The sequence below is a fragment of the Barbus barbus genome, assembly GCF_936440315.1.
Source record: "Barbus barbus genome assembly, chromosome: 38".
Classification (NCBI taxonomy): Eukaryota; Metazoa; Chordata; class Actinopteri; order Cypriniformes; family Cyprinidae; genus Barbus; species Barbus barbus.
In genome coordinates, this window is record NC_136716.1 from 21,559,115 (window position 1) to 21,581,968 (window position 22,854).

Sequence of the window (22,854 nt, forward strand, 5' to 3'; positions counted from 1 at the left end):
ACATCCAAGAAGGCAGCCAGGGAGAACTTGATGAGAGACAGTCTAGAATCTACAGACGCATCCTAAATCACGTTTCATACCATAAAACTGAGAGGATAGTTAGAGTTTCTATTGGGAAAGTATAAGTATCTTGGGAGGCTTCTGTATGAAATGTAAGATAGATGAGTGATGAATATGTATGATACAATCGTAGGGAAGGAAAGATTAGTTCACCTCAAAAAGATGAAAACGGTAATATACTCATTCCAAACCTGAAGTGTATTAGAATATAAGATGGTTTTGAACAATGTTGGGAACCAAACAACACCCGACCCCATTGACTTTTATTGTGTAGCTAAAGAACACATATACACTGAGATATCTTTTGGTTTTACGAGGCTGAGATGCATTGATAACTTCAAAGCATTAAATAATTTGGTGGTACATTTGCGTACTGAGAACATTTACTGGAAGAGAAAACCACTGACAATGTATATGCAAAAACTTCTGCTAGTTGACTTTTTGTGTAGCTGTGATTAAAAACTCAGTTTATGAAAAGATTAGGTATATCACAACTGAAAATTCAACATCAGAATAAGTTATGTGTTGTTTCAAGTGATTGTGCTTGACTTTTTATAAAAATTATAACTTTAGTTAACCTAATTGCATTTAATTTAATAGCTAATTGCAGCAGCATTTTTTTTTTTACAGTGCATGAGATGTTTAATTGCTAATAAAATGCCGATTTTATATACAGTACCATTCAAAAGTTTTGGGTCTGAGTAAGATTGCAACAAGGTTGCATTTATTTACTTGAAAATACAATAAAATCAGTAATATTACAGTTTAAAATAATCTAAGCAACATTTCTTGTTATTAACAAATTTTTATATTTTTGTGGAAAACTTAATAGATTTTTTTTTTCAGGATTCTTTGATGAATAGAAAAAAGAATTTAAAAAAAAGAAAAGAAATAGTATTATGAGCATTATAAACGTCTTTACTGTGACATTTAAATGCATCCTTGCTGAATAAATGTATCCATTAAAAAAAATCGTACTGACCCTTAACTTTTGGAAGGTAGTGTACATCTAATATTGCTAATACAGGTACAATAATACAAAATTCAATCATGTGAACTATGACCTGTGCTTTGGTCATGTGTTGACGCAATGGCTACCTTCTACAGCCCTCCATCTGGAGCCCTGTAGCTCAGGCTGACATACCGAGACACTTATCAGCAGTGCCTATGTAAATGTCATCACTAGTTACTGTGAACAGAATTTTCCATTCGACTAACTTCCCTTTGGGAAGTTATCCTGATGAGGTCCCTGTGACCAGGTCACACACAAAAACAATCTCCCATTACGGAATTAAAAAATAGCATTTCTCACATGGAAAGCCGTTTGTAACTAGAGCATGAGGAGTTAATAAATATCCCGGAATTTCCCATTCTGTCAAATTTGAATATCTACATCAATAAACAGAACATTTGCATTTTGGTTTGAAAAGGTTTTCTGTTCAGATTGAGTTTAATTGTACTTTACACTTACAATAAATACAAAGTAGGGAAAATAATGAAATAATCAGTCTTGTTGCTGCACCAAAATGTTTGTGATTGCACATTTTATGTCATTTAAAGCGCAGGCAAAATCTATGGTGTCGCTATACACCTATGTTTACAGCGGTAGAAGCAGCATTTCAGAACTCCTTATACAGAGTGACAGAAAACCAGCACACATTTATTTTACAGTCCTTTGCTGGTCTGTGTTTCTTAGTAAACACAGCTGGTAGCATTGCAGTAGTCTACACAGTCATTGGTACAACTAATCTTTTTAATGTGTCCCATGCACAACCAAGCCATACTGTACAATGTCTCAATGTCTTCGGCACATTGGCTTTCAGTGGAGCAAACCAACTAATTGTTGCTCAGTTGGTCTGAGTTAACAGAAGTTGGTCTATGTAGTCGACCACAGCGATGGAAAGAAAAACAAAATCAGAAATCTTAATTTAGAAACACCAGAAAGAAACAAAAACAAGTCAGTGAGAGCTGATCACTGGGGTCTTCTGTTGAAATTTCCCTACAGTGAGAAACAGAGGAAATATTAGATTACTTCTGTATAAACCATCCAGAAATATTTCAAATTATTCTAAAATTGACTAAACCCACAAAACTTTTATTTTTTTAAATGTGAAATAAATTGTAAAAATAAAATACTAAACATACTAAAACAATATTAGAAAATATACTATGAAATACTAAAAATACAAAAAGTTACAGCAACTTACAAAAACTTTTTTTTTTTAAGCTATTAGCTATTTTAGCTATTCTATTTTTTTTTAGTTGAACTTGAAAAACTAAACAGAAATAAAAAGTAATAACTTCCTAGACATTAAAAAAACAGCAAAATTACTAAAACTTTGAATGTGAAATCTAAACAAAAACAAAGGATTTCAATGACACTAAAATAATACTGTTTAAATGAAAAAATAAATATGAATTTAAGAAAAAATACAAAGAAATATAATTAACTGAAATATTACTTAAAATGTGCAGATTAAATCAAACTAATTGCAAATAATCACATAATAATAGTGATGTCTATAACAATTAATTAATACATGTAAAAAATTTATTTTGTAGCAGTGACTGTAGCAATAAGACAAACAGACACCTAAATTAAATTACGTGACTAAATCACGAACTGCCGTGAGACTGGGTTGCTCTCACAGAAGTGAGGGAAAAAAAAAAACCTCAAATTAAATGATTTTTTTTAAATGAAAAGCCAGAAAACATACAGTTTAGTTTATAAGATCTGATTCCTTCTTCCACCCTCTCATACCTTACAAAAAAATGAAAATAATTAACACAAACAAACAGACAAGAAATGGCCTTTAAATTCCACCATTCCAGACAGAAGGGTAAAGTGTCACCAAGTGCATTTTAGGAATGAAAGCAGATCTTGAAAGAATGAACGACAAGGCAAAGAGGGAGAAGAATTCCCCACGGACATATGTAATCGAGAGAGAGAGAGGCACCAGAACACCCAGAAATTCAAGGACAGATTCTGTTCTCTTCACCAAAAGGAAAGATGATTATGTTTTGTGTGGGTGATTAAGGCTAGATGTTTCATCTAACAATCAGTAATATGCACATTTACAGTCTCAGTTGATTAAACCAATGGCATTTACAGGCAACAAAAACATCCTTTATACATCAAATAAACCAAATTAATGGTAAGCATTATGAAATTTTGTTTTTATTTGTTTTCATACAGCACCCTTACAAAACTAAATGTAACTTTCCAATCAATAAGATCATTAGAAAGTATGTCAGTATGCATGTTGAAAAGGAAGGAAGGAAGTAAATAGTCTGGAGAGGCCCAAAGCAATGAAAAACAGCGTCAATAATGCTCTCCACATACATTTGTATATATTTGTCTCATATCATCAAGTTGTGTGGATGGGCTCTGGGGTCTGGGAGGAGTGCCTGTGGATGCTCGTGGAATCGATTCCATCTTTGGCTACAGCCGAAAACAGTCCAAATAAGCATGGCAGATGAACACACAAATGCACAAAAACATTGGGTCCACAACACAGATATGTACATAAGGTTCTTTTGTGGACTTTTGTGTATTTTTGTTTGTGAACAGTGACCACAAGACATGCTGGTTGTATGCATATTCAAATCAGTAGTAAAATATGTGCACTCACATTGACAACTCCTTTGGTGATGATGGCTAGTTCTGTCGGTTGGTAAACACAACTTCGGAGTTGGCCGTTATAGCCACTGTATGGGGACACAGGCTTATTACCTGAGAAAACAATGTTAAAACAAAAAGGTTAGCTGTTTGGACTTGAGAACACCTTTGTGTGCGACACACATTATATATATATATATATATATATATATATATATATATACACATATACACACACACTTTATGAGACAAACAAACAAACAAATAAATAAAATATAAAAACAAACATTTTATTTCAGCTATTCTCATTTATTTTGTTTAACTTAATGTACTAAAAATAAATATTAATTATTATTAACAAAGACTGCTTAAAAAAAACAAAAGAATTATAGAAATAAATATAAAATGTAAGACAAAATACAAATATAATTAAATATAATTACATTCCTTGAAAAAATTACTTAATGTGCAGTTTAAATCAAACTAATTGCAAATATTCACGCATAATAATAGTGAATATAGTAGTCTGGGGTCATAAATGCTATTGTTGTTTCTGCTCATCAAATAATCCTGTTGTGTAAAAATACATGTATTTTAAAAATGTAAAGTAGGCTATATGTAAAAATGCATTGTGGTTTCCACAAAAATATTAAGTGCTAATTGTCGGAGATTTGAACATTCACATTGATAATACAAATGATGCGTTAGGACTTGCATTTACTGATCTAATAAACTCTTTTGGAGTCAAGCAAAACGTCACCGGGCCCACTCATCGCTTTAATTATACGCTAGATTTAATTATATCGCATGGAATTGATCTTACGATATAGATATCGTACCTCAAAGTGATGATGTTACTGATAATTTCCTTGTATCGTGCATGCTGTGTATTACTGATATTAGTTATATGGCTCTGCGTTATCGTCCAGGCACTAAACTAAACTACCGAAAGAGTTGTTACCTGTAGCAGAAGAACCGCTTCTCAATATTATTAACTCATCGTTATCTTTAGGTCACGTCCCAAAATATTCAAGCTGGCGGTTATTAAGCCTCTTATTAAGAAACCACAACTAGATTCTAATGAACTGGCAAATTACAGACCCATTTCAAATCTTCCGTTTATGTCTAAAATTTTTGAAAAAGTTGTGTCTGCTCAATTGTGCTCCTTGCAAAAAAATTACCTCTATGAAGAATTTCAGTCAGGTTTCAGGCCTCACCATAGCACAGAAACTGCACTTGCTTCAGACCAAGGCTGCATCTCATTGCTAGTATTACTTGATCTTAGTGCTGCGTTCGACACTATAGACCATGACATACTCATAGATCGATTACAAAACTATACTGGTATTCAAGGGCAGGCTTTAAGATGGTTTAGATCCTACCTGTCCGATCGCTACCACTTTGTTCACTTAAATGGGGGGTCATCTCAGTTATCACCAGTAAAGTATGGAGTACCACAAGGATCTGTCCTAGGTCCTCTGCTATTTTCAATATACATGTTGCCTCTTGGTAATATTATTAGAAAATATGGGATTAGTTTTCATTGTTATGCTGATGATACTCAACTATATATCTCAACAAGACCAGATGAAACTTCTAAACTATATAAGCTAATAGATTGTGTAAAAAATGTAAAAGATTGGATGACCAATAATTTCCTCCTATTAAATTCAGATAAGACAGAGATATTACTTATTGGACCAAAAAACATTACACAGAATCTCTTGGATTACAATTTGCAACTAGACGGATGTACTGTTACGTCCTCTAAAGTCAAAAATCTGGGTGTTATATTAGACTTGTCCTTTGAAAATCATATTTCCCATGTTACAAAAACAGCATTCTTCCATCTTAGAAACATTGCCAAGCTTCGAAACATGCTACCCATTTCTGATGCAGAAAAGCTAGCTCATGCATTCATGACCTCTAGACTGGACTATTGTAATGCACTGCTAGGTGGTTGTCCTGCATCTTCAATAAACAAGCTACAGATAGTCCAAAATGCAGCGGCTAGAGTTCTCACCAGGTCAAGAAAATATGATCATATTACCCCAATTTTATAGTCTCTGCACTGGCTACCTATTAAGTTCCATATCCTTTACAAAATATTATTACTTGCCTATAAGGCCCTAAATGGTTTAGCTCCTGCGTACCTAACTCTGCTTCTACCACGCTACAATCCAACCCGCTCCCTAAGGTCGCAAAACTCTGGACTTTTGGTAGTACCTAGGATAGCAAAGTCCACTAAAGGAGGTAGAGCTTTTTCACATTTGGCTCCCAAACTCTGGAATAGCCTTCCTGATAACGTTCGGGGTTCAGACACATTCTCTCGGTTTAAATCTAGATTAAAGACACATTTCTTTAGCCAAGCATTCACATAATGCATTTTATAATCTTGTACTGCAGTTATATCTGATCAAATGTACATTATTATTATTATTCTTTAGCTTGGGTTGAACAAATCATTTTTGCTTAGATGGAACAGCAGCTACGCTAATTATGTCTCTATTTTTTCTCTGTTTCTGCCTGTGATTAACATCCCGTGGTAACTAGGAATTACAGAAGCTTCAGTCTGGATCCAACCCTTAAATGATCTGAGATGACCGAACACCTGAGAAAAGATAATGCCAACCCCTCAGAGGACCTCAAAGGATGCCAACACTCAGACAACATACAGAATTACCAAATTTTGTTAAATATATTAAGGTTCTGCAATATATAAATATATTGTGGAAACTTAATTTCCTGTAGAGCTGTTTTGCAACGATCTGTATCGTAAAAAGCGCTATACAAATAAACTTGAACTTGAACAGTTTTATGACAATTATTATAAAAAATGTTTCTTGAGAACCAAATCCGCAGAAGAGATATATATATATATATATATATATATATATATATATATATATATATATATATTTAATACATATATTTTCTTTTGAAAATCTCACATTTATAAGACTGAAATGATGCAGTGGGGCAGAAATGTCCTCTCGCTCTGTGAAATACCTGTTGCCACACCTCAGTCTCCTTGGAGACATGCTAATGTAAACACACGCTTAAGGGTCTCTACAGTGAGTCAGATAGGAGTAGCGTGTGCTCCTATTGACTCAAGTCAGGGTGGGATAGGTCCTCCATTTTGCTCTGGGCGTTCATTTACTAGTGAGATATGATTCCTGAACTTTCCAGCACTCCCTGTTCAATACGAATAGAAGCATTCCTTTTACATCACAAAAACCACAGCTGCTATGCAAATATTGACGCTATATGTATGGTACATTATTGATAGATGATTGAATAAATGTGACTGTACGGTAAGTTATTGGTTGAGCAAACACAGTTGGATATTGTTGATCTACAATAGAAAGGCTTGACCCATAGCTCTGAATGCACAAATGCAAGGAAAAAAGTGCAAGTTCATGGACATCAAAAGACAAAAGACATTTGCATGTTTGGCTGGAGGAAACAAGCAGATGCAAAGACAAAGAGAGAAAGAGACATAGACGGGGACAGACAGATAGTGAGAAGACAGGGAGAGAGAGAGGACGGGAGGACGGATGAACAGCATGTTCAGTGCGGTACGATCAGATAATAGACTGAGTGGATTCAAACATCAGCATATCAAATTCAGGTGTGTAAGCAGCAGTTATCGGTGAAATTCAGCCCTGTTTCCAGCATGTTCTGCAGCTTTGTCCTCTCTCAAAGTCACACGCTCCCTCTCCTCTCAGTGCATGTAAACACACACAGACATATTGGGTTTCTGGAGTATATATTTGGCACATTTAGTTTAATTCAGAATCACTGCATGGAGCTTATGAAACAGCACAAATAAAAGGTGCAAGGTTACATGGCTGTACACAACGTCCAAGACGTTTTAGATCCATAATAGTAATTAGAGTTAGGAATTCAGAAATCATTCTTTAAAACGGAATGATTTTCATGATGTTTGGGTCCATTTACAGTTCTGGAACATTTGCACCCAGCAATAGAGCCTACAATATTTACATGAAATGTTAAAACAGAAACTTCTACTTATAAAAGCCTGATATCAGACATTGTTTTATTACGAAATATTTCAGAACGAATCCCAATGAAACAGATATTTCTCAGCGTATCCACGAGTGGTGCTGCAGTGGCTGTCAGCATAAACTGTCTGTTACAGCCAGTTTTCTCTTAGAGGTCAACTACAGTATTTCCCCAGTGAAGAAATACTTGTTTAAAAGTAGCTATCGGAGTATTTATGTTGAATCTGAAAAACTGCAGAGATATATAAAGGTAACTTCAGGATTCTGTCAAATGCAAATAGCGATTAGAATTAAGAAGGAACAAGAATAATTGTGTTAAGAATGATCACAGATACACCACTGCTCAAAAGGTTAAGGAATTCATTTATACTTTTATTCAGAAAGTAAGCATTAAAGGAATAGTTCACCCAAAAATGAAAATTGTCATTAATTATTCACCCTCATGTTGTTCCAAACCCCTATGACCTTCATTCATCTTCAGAACACAAATTAAGATATTTTTGATGAAATCTGAGAGCAACGCAACCCTGCACAGACAGCAACGCAACTACCACGTTCAAGGCCCAGAAAGGTATGACAGCTCACAACAGTGCCAAGACGTCATGGTACCCACATGAATGCACATGAAAACTGACACGGAAGAGAAGAAATTGTTTATTGAATTCATTATTATTGTTTTAGTTTTTTTGCGCACCAAATGTATTCTAGTAGCTTCATAAATTTAAGGTTAAACCACTGATGTCACATGGACTGATTTAATAATGTCCTTACTACCTTTCTGGGCCTAGAATGTGGTAGTTGCGTTGCTGTCTATGTAGGGTCAGAAAGCTCTCGGATTTCATCAAAAAATCTTCATTTGTGCTTCGAAGATAAACAAAGGGTTAGGGTTTGGAAGTACATGAGAGTGACAGAATTTTCAACTTTCCCTTTAAATTAATCAAAAGTGAGAGTAAAGACTTTTACATTGTTACAAAATCCTGAAAACAGTATCACTGTTCCTACAAAAATATAAAGCGACACAAATGTTTTCAACATTTATAATAATAAATGTTTGTTAAGCACCAAATCAGCATATTACAATGATCTCTGCAGGATCATGTGACACTGAAGACTGGAGTAATAATGGAATAATTTACACTTTAAAATATATTAAAATACCAAACAGTTATTTCACATTTTAATAAAATATTGCTATTTTACTGTATTTTTAATTAAATAAATGCAGTCTGTGTGAGCACAATATTTAAGGATTTAAAAACAAAAAATGTTGCACAGTAGTGTATATGCAATGCCAATAACATTGTTAAAAACTGGACAAATTTATATAATGTTTTACTTGTTAAAAACCTAAATTTATACCAAAAAAGATAATCAGCCTTATCAGACTGATGCTCATAAAAACACTTACATTTCCTGATAACGATATGAACACTGATATATTATGGACCCCCAATAAAAACTAGCTTGTAAACTTAAATAACTTCAAAGCAAAGATGATAAAGTTAAGAAGAATACAAAGTAAAAACTCAAAAGCTTAATTTACCTGCATTGGGCTCATCCATAGAGAAGGCCTTGTTCTCCATATACATGTTCTGTCCACTTTGCTCCTTCAGAATGTTCTCGTACCCTCTGCTGGGATACAGATTTTCCTCAACAGCTACATCTTCATCTTCCTCACTCAGGCTACACACCGCTGGCACCGCATGGAGCAGCAGAAACACCCAAGCGTTTGACACCAATGCTATAGCCAATGTGGGGTCGTCCCACGTCGGCCCACCGTGCTTTATGTTCCCGTACACATACATGACAATCCACGCCACCCAGATTCCCACCGACAACAGTCCTGTGACCAGGATTAAGGCTCCATCTTTGCGCCAACGCTTGTGCTTACCTGCCAATATGGGCACGGATGCCACCACGACCGCCAATAGTAGATTTAGAACGTAAATGAGCGCCATGACAAAATCCTGGTTTTCGATATTACAGGGAACAGCGGTAGCAGAAGCCAGAATTCCAGTGATGTTAGTTGGGTATCGTACAATAGTAATGATTAGCCATTCGGTGTTGATGACAACTTCTACTAGCCAGAGTCCCAGAGCCCCCAAGCACCAAACCCAACCTCTGGGCGCCAAGTTCCTCCTTGCCAGTATGTTCAACCTGATGGCTTGCATGAGAAGGCAAGAGAAGCAGCCGGCGAACAGCACACCGAAAAGAAAGCGGCGTGATGCGCAGGTAGCAAAGTTCTTTCCAACGATGAAGGCGAATGTGAGGGCGAACAGTCCAAATGTGAAGATGAGGAACCCTGTGTGAAGCCCCAACGAACTGCGCCACTTCTTGTCAGTGATGAAGGGAAGGCTGGCTAGCAGCACGATCAGAAGAATCAGGGATGCCACCAAACCAGCAGCTGCAAATGCCTCAACTACAACACCCCAGACTGATGTCAGGTCACAGAGGTTGAAATATAAGGATTCCACATTATCTCCACAGCCCCTGGGGACCGAAGTCTGGGCCAGTGATCCAGGAAAGATGCACAGAGCGATGAAGAGCAGATGATGAAAATGTTGGGATTTGAAGGTGAGGGGATCCATGTTTCTAAGAGAGAAAATCAAGAATGAGCATGCAATTAAGAGTTACAAGATACTGAGTGATATTAGCTCAAAATCCTCCCCTTACATACCCAGTGAGGGAGTGACAACATCAAGATCTTAGCAATATTAAAGCCATTAAAATGTCACTCACAGGCTCATGCTTCACAAGGGTGGCCCACCCTGGCCATTAGGCTGGCTCTCTAAAGGTGTGGACTCTCTAGAGCATGCAAAATTACTTCGGCCACTGCAATGATTATAGGCAACAGGATTGCATAGCTTAAATCAAGATTTAAGTTACACAACCATTTAAAATCAGTAAGAAATGTCTCTTGAGCACCAAATTAGCATATTAGAATGATTTCTGAAGGATCATGTCACTTAAGACTGGAGTAACAATGCTGAAAATTCAGCTTTGTAATCACAGAAATAAATTATATTTATAAAATATAAAACAGAAATATAAAACAGAAAAAAGCTTAAAAATTGTAGAAGTATTTTACAATATTAGTGTTTTTACTGTATTTGATCAAATAAATCTTACCCACTTTATACTTTTAAATGGAAGTGTGTATAACCTATGCTATTTTACTGTTGCATTTAATATAGATTTGTTCCAAATTCATGCTCTCACTGCTTTATAAGTATATTTCTGCCTATTTGGAAAAGTTGAAAAAAAAAAATGTTGCGTTCATCTTACAGTAGACTCAACCGTATAGTTGAACTTTAATATGTTTAATTTGTTTTGTTTTTTGTACATCTTTAATTGTTATAAATTATTGTGAATATCTTTAATCATGTGTTGTGATATGAACAAACAGGCAGTGAACAGACTGATACATCACTTAACAGGTTCCTGGTTCATTTTGAATCAAACATTTTCCAAAAGAATGAATCGTTTAATGAGGAATTCAGTTATGAACTCAGTGATAGCTCTAAAATGATTCACTACCTGAATGGGTCTTATTCATCTAGTGTGACCGCAGCACCTTAAGAGCAGAAATATCTATACTTGGAGCTAATCCAGATTTGTCTGTAAAAACTTTGAAGAGAGTGAATCAGTGAAAAATATACAAAATGACAAATAGACCATATAGAGCTCTACGAAACCTTGAAGTTTCATTTACTTCTTTCTTTTAAGAAAGGTAAAACACCATTTACATTTTCTATTGTGTTGCGAAGATGAACCACAATGAACTGAATTCCAATGAATTGTAAATAATCTCATTACAACCTTGAAGTGAGACTGTTACTGAGTGATAAGACCATTCATTGTTAACAGGTTGTGTTGGTTTGATCACATTATACTGATTTCATTACTTAACTGATGGGATCGGGATACTCTTTCAGGACCTGCTACAGTACAGTTTGTGCTTTACTGAAGCCAGTCGCTTTTATATCTGATGGATAAAGACTACTTAAATTAGTATATAAACTTCTATTTTTTAACTCTTGCACTGGAAGAACTCTCTGAAAAATTACAACTTTAACACAGTCATGCAATGTAAAAAGGTGGCTGAATTGATGAACATGCAAGGCCTTAAAAATAAACATAACATGAACTCGAGATCTGTGAGTTGTTCACCTGCTGGATGGTTAAAACTCTCTCTAGGGTTCTCATGTTCTGGTTACATTTCTTACAATAATGTTAACAATGTGTCAAATTATGAGACATTCAACAAGCATTCTATTATTTCAAGTAAAAAAAAATAAAATAAAGGGAAGGGCTCTTAATTTCCAAGCCTATTAAGTCAATTGGCTTGTGTGGTTCTCTCACATGTGGAAACAGTTCCAGTGAAGAATATTTATAGCCTATGTATTCCTCTTAATTTACATACTATGCTGTTTCTTTATAATACATAGCTTTACATAACAATAAATGAATAGCTTTAGCACACAGTCTATTAAAATATTCAATACACATCCACCCAAATGTAGCTACCACACATATAAAATGTAGTGATTAAATATGACATTTTCAGTAATATCATAAATGCGTTTTTTTGGTTCTTTTCGGTATTTTATCCAAGTTAGTGACGTACAGTCGTTTGAGCCAATCACATCATTCAGTCCATACAACGCACCAATCAGATCGCAGCACAGACAGGCACTCGTCTCACCTGAGCAGGTGAACAAAGATTCTCTTCATTGCTTAAATATAACGGGATAGGTTGACAGTTCAAGATTAATTTTAATTAATATCCTAAATAGCATTAATAAAACCGCAGTGTTTTAACAACCCCCAAAACAAAATATGTTACTAAACTGAGTAGCGTCTAAATAATCGTGCTATTTTCACCAGCACATTTATAAACAAACCAGATCAATACTCTTGCAATTGCATAACACGGATTACAGCCCAAAGCACAGGCAATTAATATCAATAAGCCACAATAAAATAAAGTACAAACCACAAACATATAGTAAAAGTGCAAATCTGAACGAAATCACGGACAGGCACATGAATAAACTCACCTTTTGCAGTCAGACGTAGATACTGTGTCGTTTCTCTGTCACTCTTTGGTATTTGAGCACAATTTACCTGTTCCAGCAAGTGCACGGAAATAAATAAGACATCGCGATGCCAAAATGTGCCAGAGAGCTGCTGAGGTGAGGTATTAAACCCTGAAGAAAAAAAAAAAAACAATGCTACCTTTGTATTCCAGGCAAACAAACCTTGAAAAAGCTTGAAGGATAGTCGAGGGCAAACACTTGGCGAGTTTTGATAGCGCCAGTGATGTGACTCAAACTCTCAGTTTATCTCTCGCGCGCGCACGAGCTTGTACGTGCCTCTCTCCTTTCATTCTCGGGAGCGCGCCTGCTTTTACTACCTGGAAAAAAAAATACGAAAAAAAGGTATCATAGTGGCACCTCAGTGAGCTATTTATGGTGGATATTAATGAGTTTTTCAGCTTCATCTCTCTATCCATACAGCACATTACAAGAGCCATTACTAACTTTGCTACTAGGCCTCAATGCTGCAGCACCAGCATACACTGGTAAAGCTGACAATGGCTTTGTTTCTTTTTCTGTGCTTACTTCTGGGTCTGAAAAGAAAAGAAAATAACAATCTGAATAGAGGCAAAACGAAGACACATTGAATCTTCCCTTGCTTATATGCTGCCCATTTAAAATGTGCCAACATATGCTCTTGTTTGTCGCTGTAATGTTACAAACCTAAATTGATATTAGAAATCTATATTTATACGTTTCACATTTGCAACAAGTTCAAAACTTAATTCTGTGGGAATTATGTTTCTAAGAGTGTGTGTACATTGCCACCTAGTGGCAAATCATATAAACATTACATTTTCTACAGATGAATCTCTAGTTGATTTGATATTTTTCCACATGTATTGTACAACTTTATTTTTCTTCTGCAACTTTCATGTTTTTTTTTTATTCCAGCAGTGACAAAACCACATGTGAGCAACTTGGGTAAGATGTCTTTCTCAAGGTTATATCTTGATCCCCGTTTACCCTCCCTTTACAGTCTTATATTTATTTATCTGAATACAGTTGAATATGCTGTATTATATATACATCTTGTATTGTATCCTATGGGCTTTGCCCATTTCTGTTACAATTATGATATACTGGAGGTAGTGCTAGCAGACTCATTGTTTGTTTTCCTGTCTGGTGTGCTGTTGGAGTGTGAGGTGTGAATGTGTTCTGCTCACATAACAGGATACTGTAGTTATTGCACAGTGTGTTTTCTTTCCTTTTTTTGACAGCAAGAATGAAAGAGGGAAAAAAAATCAAAGAAACCTCAGCATGTATCACAACTGATTTTTAGGCTTTAATTGTGAATGTTTCCATCATTCAAATGCAACAGAACTTCAGGTTTGAGTGCTTTTATTTTTAAGGACTGCAGACACATTAATAGATCCTCATAGACATTTAATTTCCGGTCAGTATGATCAAAATGCAAAAACAATTTATCAGTTATCAGTGCACATATTCAATAACACAACCAAAGGAAAGCTTGTGTCACAATGTAAACTATGCAACCTTTAAGTGAAAGTATCATGCAAGTGCCACATGCCATTTTGTGGGGATTTATGTTCTGCAGTTATCCTCTTACACCACATCACACAGAAACATGTTTAGTGTGCAAGTTATATTTTACAAATGAAATATCACTTCATGGTAAAACACAGTATATCATATTGCATAACTGATGAAACAGGTAGGCGGTTCTAATCTGCCAGACATCTCCATTGGTTTTAATTTCATTAATTTATCTGCCGTAGGTCATTTAAAACCATTGAAGTCAACATGAAATCACTTGTTTCAACCCCATTTATTTTCTTAATACATTCTTGGTCTTATTGTGCATGATTTAGTGCACAATATTCAAAAGTAAAGTAAAAATAAGTAAGAACACCATCTGTCATCCTTGCTTATGGCATGTTTGAGCCAGTTTAGTTAGAAAACATTGCTACTTTTAGATCCACACTAAGCAGCCAAATTTTAACTCTGGCATACAACTCCTATATTTTCATAATCCAGTCAACAAGAAAATACTATTTCAGTCTTTCCACTTCTTTATCGGCTAAATTTACTAGCAATTTCTGAGAGAAAATAGTAAGTAAATCCTCCAACAATTTTTTTTTTAGTCTTCAGGTTTATGACTGTCATTTCATGTTAACCTTAACAGATGTAATCTAGGTAAAGCGGCAAAATACATGCATAGCGAGGACAAAACAATCTTCTGCAGCTGCAGCACAAGGCTAAACAAATCTAAAGCTGACATCAAACAGAACAGGTTATTTATTGTCTTAAATATTGAGACTCATTCTTGTGCTGTCAGCCGTCTGCTCATATTAAGGCTTTAACGATAGATGTGCTTTCTTCTCAGGCATCTGTCTTTGTGATGCAGCGGGGGACTTTTTTCAAAGAGACAACATCTGATAACATCTGCAGGGCCAGAGGCTCCCTCTCATGATTGAGAAGGGAGAGAGAGATCAAGAAAGAAAAAAGGAAAGAGACACAGGATGCAACACTGGGTGCTGAGAAACACAAGTGAACTAAAAGGACAAGTGAGGAGTTCATAATCAAAGCTCCAGATAATAAGTGAGTTAGTGTTTTTTTCTTTTTTCAGACCAAAAGGTTAAAAATGTTTTTCTCTACTTCACCAGAATAATTACATCAAAGCTTTCAATGGACCTTTTAGACAAACGTGCGCTTCATTAAATCATCAGTCATAAAAAGGTCTTCTAAACACATTTAATTATCATTTGTACAATCAAGGACTGATATAATTAATTATTGCAGTCTTTCTTCCATCTTCCATTAATTTATTCAGATTAAACTTGACAGGAAAATCGACTCACACGCTTTTAAAGTAAAAAATACATTCTATATACAGCTGGCAAGTGTGTACATGAAAACATCAAGACTTTGGCCGTTGTACCATATTTTTACTGCATTTAGATTGAGCTGAATATAAAGATCTCAATCTGTTCTCCTTAAGTAGCTACACGCTGGCAAGTGCATGATATCTGATCAGATAACAAATTACAGAGTAATATAACTGACCCCAGCACATCTATGGTGATCCTGGTGAATGGAAATTTTTGCTGTTGCTGCATGGGTGCACAGAAGCTCAAGGCTGGCTTTGTTCAGCAGAGCCTGAGCTCCTCAGATGGGTCTGTTTGCACAGTGCTGTCTTCACTCGTTGTGTTCCCATGTCGAAGCCCCTTTTAAAGCCTCATCCAGTCGCCATGCACTGAAAATAAACAGCTAAGCTAGCATCTGCAGTTTGCACACTGGGGTTAAAAAGGTCAGCCTTCTTGCTCTGCTTCACTGGATGGGCTCTGAAAGGGTTTAATTCAGTCATGCAATATAACCTACAGCTGCAAGAAAGGTCTCAACCAGAACATTATGAACTTTATGGAACCAAAAAAACAAAACAAATTACATTCAAATGAAAAATTATGTAGCATTAAAATGTCTTGAGTAGATTTCAGATGGCTTCCAATCTACCAATAAAAATATTCTATAGTATGGAATGATAGATCATAAATTAATGAGACAAGTCTGTTAATGAAACACTATTGTATGTGTTTAAAGAACTTCATTCATCTGCAATATAAGCAACATTTATAAAAACACTAAATACATGACACATTCTTACAATATCAAAATACAACAATTAAATGGAATAGTTCACTCAAAAAAAATCTGTCATCATTTACTCATCCTTATGTTATTCCGAAACTCTATAACTTTCGATCTACCAAAGGAAAAAAGGAAATTTTTGAACGGTCTGTTTTTGATGTCAATGTGACATGACCATCATCGTAAATGTAAAAACTTATAATATGTATATAACTTATGTTATATTTGAATGAATGCAAATTTAAAGAAACATATGGCTTTTCATATAATGAATTGAATTTCATCCTTTTCTCACATAAAGCAAGGCTTTAAAACACCTTCATAATCGTTTACAATATGCAACAGTTTTACAATACTTTTATGCTGCTTTTTTGTCACTGTGGTGCTTGATAGTATACATCATTTACTTTTCTTATATAGAAAAGTGTGTTCCACCAACCTGTGTTTCACAGAAGAAAGTAAGTCTTACAGGATTGGACTGACACACAGGTGTATAAATGATGACGGAATATTCATATTTCAACCTATTCCTTAAAAGGATAGCCATTTATGGAAAATGACAAGACATAGTAGTACTCATTTGATGAGCCAAATATCTTTGTTTCATAAATACTGTAGTATGTTTTCTTATCCCCGCAGAGGACAGGACAATAAATAACACAGATATGCAGATCAGTGCAAAAGACAAGTAAGCTCTGTCTTATCAGCAAGACAAAGTTAATATTATTGGGCTTTTGTTTAATGACCGTAAACAGTGATCTCTTGGGTCACTAACCAGAGGTCAGATAAGACAGCATTCAGATTAACAGTACCTGTGGTGCACATTATAGTGGGAATGGATGCTAGACTGATCATTATGAGGATATTTTATGTGGGAAACAAGTCAGTGTTTTTTTCTATTCTGTTGGGGATGCCAAATCATGCACAATTACACTGTAGTCTGTTACTTGCTGAAATTTCACAGCCGAAATCCAGTCAATGCAATAGGAGTCTGTGCCATTAGGAGTTCTGCATGAAGGCGAAAAAGTTCCACGTGGAACTTGCACAAAATTCAAGTTGGTCACTTGGACAAACAGAAAGCTGCTTGGTGTGAATTCTGTGTGAGCTGTGCTTCATACATGGCTACACTATTGATAATAAACAATGCACCAGTTTTGCATGCGACATTTCGGTAATGTGTCGGCACCTTTAAATTTAAATCCATAAAGCCGCTAATTTGAATTCTTATTAACTTGATTTTAAGAACAACACCATGCTTTTGTTGGCTTAAAAGGATAGTTCGACCACAAATTCTGTTACCATTTACTGACTTGAACTTTGACTCCAAAGCTGTATTTTTTCTTCTTCAGAACACCAAAGAAGCTACTCCAAAGAAGTGTTCAGTGTTTTTGTTTTTTGTGTCAAAATAATGATATTTAATGGGGTCCAAAACCACATTGTACGCTATTGACTTTCACTGTATGGACAATAAGAAAAGGTTTAAAACAACATGAGGGTGATTAAATGATAACAGAATTTTCATTTTTAAGTGAACTTTCCCTTTAAGCACGACTATGTCTTGATGTCTGCCCTTTTGGGAGAGAGAGGTGTGACCTCTCGCGGGGAACGTTTGGAGCTGGAAATAGAAGAGGTGGAAGCATTGGCAGCAGTGCGCTGTTGATGTAGGGGGCGGCGTGGGTGAAAAGGTGCCCCCCGGAACAACAGGACGTCCCTCACTGACGCTCTAAAGGGTTTGCTGACAAAACAGTACAGAAAGAAATTCACAGCAGTGTTTAGCATGGCTAACATGTTGGCTAAGTCATATGCTAGATGTACCCGCCAATCGTTGTGCACCGATGACACATAGAGATGGTAGAGCACCACTCCGGTACGAGGCGCCCACAAGACAGCAAACACAGAAGTCACTGCTAGGAGCATAACTGTGGTTTTACCCAGCTTGCTTGGCACTGCCAGCTGCTGCCCGCTCTCGTCTTGGCACATCTGCTGCCGCTGTCTCTTCCGGAGCCTCAGGATGATCAAAGAGTTTAGTACCAGGAAGATGCAGCATGGAAGGAAATAAATAATAGTCACGTGGGTCCAAATCAAGGTGGTATCCAAGCTGTTTGGCGCACGGCTGACCCTCCACATGTCCGACCACCAGAAGAAAGGCACGCCGGATGCCAACGCCAATGTGAGCACCACTGCGATGATCCGCCGAGCCCGTGCCGGGTAACTGATCTGCCGGTGGAGTAGTGGGTGGCACAAAGCGACATAGCGGTCCACCGTGAGGGGAACGGTAGCCCAGATAGATGCATGATTGGCAGAAAACTCCATCATACTGACCGACCTCAGCAGCAGCACAGGGACGTCTCGGTGAAACACAGCCGTTTCTAACAGGAAGCCCACAAAGATTATGAACAGCTGGCTGAGGATGTCCGAGCCGGTTAGAGCAAGAAGGTACACGTACATGGCCTTCTGAGTACGAACAGCCAGCCGGTAAAGAGCCACCAACGTCAGGATGTTCACTAATGACAAGAGACAACTGGAATTAGAAAGAAGGATTGAGGTAGAGGAGGATGGACATAAACAGCTAGGGAATGAGGCCAGAGAAGGGAGAAGCAGAAGACGGAGATAGAAATCAAGGGCATGGAGGGAGTTAACACAGCAGGATTGATGGGAAGTAAAAGATTAGGGGTCATATTTACAGAACATGGCGGCCCACGGGAACCTTTGCCCTGATTTTCCACAAAGAAAAGATTAAACTCAAGTGAATTTGTGCTGTTTTTGCTGGTCGAAACAACAGGAGATAAGTGTATTTTAAGTGTTTTTAAAGATTTTTATAGTAAAACTATTTATAGAAAAGCAGAATGGATAAAACCATGGAGAATTTAATTTAACTGAATCCAATAAAATGAAAATATGATTTCTTCTCGTTCACTTTCATGTTGTTCCAAAACCATATGCTGTTATTTTTTCCATCAAACTTTACTTACCATGTCATACCACAGTAGTAAAGTCTTTCATAGTTCATCCAAAACTAAAAATTCTGTCATTATTTGCTCATGCTTACGTTGTTCCAAACCTTATATCATTTATTTTCTTCTGTGGAACATAAAAGAAAGTATTTTGAAAAATACTTAAGTATTTTTGTGTCCATACAATGTTTCAGATCCTTTTGACTTTCATTGTGCGGACAAAAACATTTGAAATTTTCTTCAAAATGTCTGCTTTTGTGTTCTGCAGAAGTAAGAAAAAGTCTTATAAGTTTAGAATGACATGAGCATTAGTAGAAATTATAGAGAGATCTTATATTAGACAGCTAGTAAAGGGTTTTGTCTGTGACCCTGATCTGATTTATAGTTTATAGCTTTCAAATGAGTCTCTAATTAATTGTTTATTGATCTCCTTTCTTGTCCTCAAGCAGCTGCCAGTCTCTCCCAGGATTGGTGTAGTAAAATGTTTGTGGATACTTAATTATTTCTAGTCTGGTCTGATGTGTGTCTCACAGAAGGAATTTACCATGATCGTCCTCCATCAAAGGACTCATGAAGGACTGATGAAGATCAATTTCCCATGTGCCAAAAATGTATATTTTTGAGCAGTTTGTGTGCCATGGTGAATTTCATTCCATTTTTATTCCATTCCATCATACTTCCGTAATTAAATCCAAAATTGCTTATTGATTGCTACCCAATTCTTAACTTAATATGCATTCTCAATTCAATTCTCAATGGTGCAAGGCCCTAATCTTAATTAACCCATGTTTATAGGTATTTAAATGCACATCTCATACCTGGCACTCCAACACACAACAGAGTACTGTAGTAGACGACAGGGATGTAAGCCAGCACACACTCTGACCTCTCCTGAGCGCTGCTCTCATCCTCCTGCTGGCCGGGTGCTGTGCCATTGTGCCAGTAAATCATGGCCTCTTAGTTGCTCTTGTGAAAGGAAAGAGAACAGGAAGGAAACCTTAAAACTACAGTATCAACTGAAATCAATGAAATGAACCTTATTGTGTTCATGTCACATAGATTCTGCAGTGCAGAATGAAGAAGAGAAGGTGTAATGCATTTCTGCATGGACTTTTACTGTGCTCTGGTGGTCTTTCCCGGGTCACTGTGTTAATGACAGCAACAGCTTGCCCTCACAGGTTAAAAACAGTCAATTAGGGACAGATGGAACGAGTGCACAACACTCTCTCATTTACTTGTCTTATCTTTCCACTTTCTACCTTTCCTTCTGTGTTTAACTTTGATCACTCCCATAACTGTCCCCTCCTGAGAGGATGAGGTGATCAGCTCTGTGCCAAACATGTTTATTTGCTTTCAGACCCAGTTCAGAGAGCGGAAATGATTGCTTTTCTCTGTATATTTTTACCTCATGACATCATTGAGTTTTAACTGTGTATCTCACCTTTGCAGTGTGCGGTTTTTGTGTTGTCATTGGAATTGAACTGCGGTGTATTCATAACCCATTCATTCTTTCCTCCTGGCAAAAAGACAGTATGAAAGAGGGTTTATGTTGTGGAACGTGATTGCCTGCTATGATGAGGCTGCTTCATCAACTGTCCTGCTTATGTGGGCAAATTCTCACTGTGGGTAAGAACTGGACAAGGCATGATTGCTCTTCTGTCACCTTATAATTACTAATCTGTCTTTGCCTTACTGGAGATTTATGTGGGGTCCATAGAGTCTTAGTTACTGCTTTAGCAATTTTGACCAAAGCAATTCCTCCCTACATTTGCCATTCATGTGCATTTACAATACATTTAATTTAGGAAAAGCATGTACAATATATTTTGTTACTATGTTGTGGGAAAACATTTAATACCCATAGAAGTTATATCTAAATATATCTAATAAATGAATATATAAATGACAAATTTAAATGAATACAATTAAAACAATGCTTGAAACAATTTTAGAAATGGTCTAAGAAAACAAATACTATTAAAAGATACTTTTCTTTTTTCTAGCAATAACGTGAAAGAAATATGAAAATTAATAATATAATTAAAAATACATCTGTCACAATGTGTAAGAGGACTGTAAATGGTTTGACATACACACATATATTATTATTATGCATATACATAAATATAACTTTTAAATATATTAAATTGAATGGTTGAGATTGACAAATAGACAACGTTAAATTTGTGCAAAAATTAGGAAAAAATACTTTCACAGTGCATTTCTGCATTAATAATGATCCACAAATGGTTTACAAAAGTTGATTTGTATCATCTCAATGGTAAAAATAAAAAAGCATCTTATTATTTCCACTTCCAGAGGAGCATAATCCTATTATCATAAACAGTTACATTATATATTGCAATGAAACTTTTATGGATCTTTGTTACTCTGTAGTTGTTTTGATACAGAAGCTGATGATTGATAAATCTTTAACTAAAGCTGAGCGTGTGCTAGGCTACAGAAGAGAGGTTTTACCTGAAAGGCTTAAAGTACTTCACTACTAATGTTGTTTTCCCTTCTGAAAATATCTCTACAAATAAATCATCTCTCATTTAAGAGATTCACAACGAATGAGGAGTAGCGTGTGTGTGTTTATATGGGTCTGAGTGTGTTTATATGACATGCTGCTTGCTCTGTGAAAATGCTGCATGCTCTGACTCTATTTAGTTAAAAAGGTTGGGTTCTCTGGTAGCACCAATACTCTCTTCATTATTCAAAGCGTGAAAGCATGTTTCTAAGGAAAGATCAATGGACAGCAGTTGAGAAATCAAAATGATTATGATGATTTTGGATTCAAGAATGTAATCAATATGCATATCACACATTATAAATAATATGGAAACAACATTTTCTCACGGGGTTTAGATTTTATGGAGAGGAAACTTGTTGTCATGCATTAGACATGCCTGTTAGCCAAAGACTTTAATATACCCACATTTCCTAGGGAACTCTTTGGATATTATCCTTTTTCTCTTTTCCAATAATTTTTTATTTTCTAAAGTACAATTTTGTAGGTTGTGTGATATAACAAGAACTATATATCGCAATATATTTTAGCATTTATGCTTTTTTTCAGTCACAGGAACCAGAATTTCAACCTAACAGCCATTAAAACATTATTTCTCACGTGCCCTGATATGGATGGTATTGTTATGCCTATTTTTTATTTTTATACCTATTGTTAAATCATCTTTGAGCTCAGAACTATTGTCTCAGGTGAAGCCAAGAAATGTAAGAAGTAAAATGGTGTTTCCACATGTGTCCACATTTTGTCACTAAATTGAAAAAAAGGAAAAATTATATTTAATATTTTTCATTAAAATGCAACAATATTACAATACATATAATTTGATCTTAATTTCCTTAATTTTAATATACAAAAACATAAAAAAAAACACACAGGGACATGAATTTTTAAGTGAAATTAATCGTTCAGTCAGAGATTTGAATTGATTGATTTAAATAATTTTATTTAAAATTATTTA

General features: G+C 35.9%; 2 protein-coding genes across 3 annotated transcripts; both read right to left on the reverse strand.

Annotated features, from left to right (window-relative positions):
• Positions 1 to 876: 876 nt before the first annotated feature.
• Positions 877 to 13,158, reverse strand: LOC306857982 (G-protein coupled receptor family C group 5 member C-like). Of its 2 annotated transcripts, XM_079398303.1 has the most exons (6): positions 12,765 to 13,087; positions 9,248 to 10,296; positions 3,693 to 3,793; positions 3,404 to 3,502; positions 2,778 to 2,821; positions 1,480 to 2,059 (listed from the first exon to the last, which is right to left on the reverse strand). In XM_079398303.1, exons 2-5 carry the CDS (start codon positions 10,290 to 10,292, stop codon positions 2,816 to 2,818), a joined length of 1,251 nt encoding a protein of 416 aa, XP_079254429.1. In that variant the 5' UTR covers positions 10,293 to 10,296; positions 12,765 to 13,087; the 3' UTR covers positions 1,480 to 2,059; positions 2,778 to 2,815. The 2 variants fall into 2 exon arrangements, with proteins under 2 accessions (XP_079254428.1, XP_079254429.1); XM_079398302.1 differs by lacking the exon at positions 2,778 to 2,821 and having other exon boundaries at positions 877 to 2,059; positions 12,765 to 13,158.
• A 4,656-nt stretch (positions 13,159 to 17,814) lies between these two features.
• LOC306857985 (putative G-protein coupled receptor 142) lies at positions 17,815 to 20,317 on the reverse strand (the record flags this gene model as incomplete). The annotated part of the gene is made up of 2 exons (XM_079398308.1): positions 17,815 to 18,916; positions 20,185 to 20,317. 2 exons carry the CDS (start codon positions 20,315 to 20,317, stop codon positions 17,964 to 17,966), a joined length of 1,086 nt encoding a protein of 361 aa, XP_079254434.1. The 3' UTR covers positions 17,815 to 17,963.
• Positions 20,318 to 22,854: the final 2,537 nt, after the last annotated feature.

Coding starts and splice junctions, on each gene's coding strand:
- LOC306857982 (XM_079398302.1), bottom strand. CDS start 10,292: ATGGATCCCCTCACCTTCAAATCCCAACATTTTCATCATCTGCTCTTC. Junction 3,794..9,247: donor TATGGATGAGCCCAATGCAG/GTAAATTAAGCT, acceptor TTGTTTTCTCAG/GTAATAAGCCTGTGTCCCCA. Junction 2,060..3,403: donor TGAGACAAATATATACAAAT/GTATGTGGAGAG, acceptor TTCTCACTGTAG/GGAAATTTCAACAGAAGACC.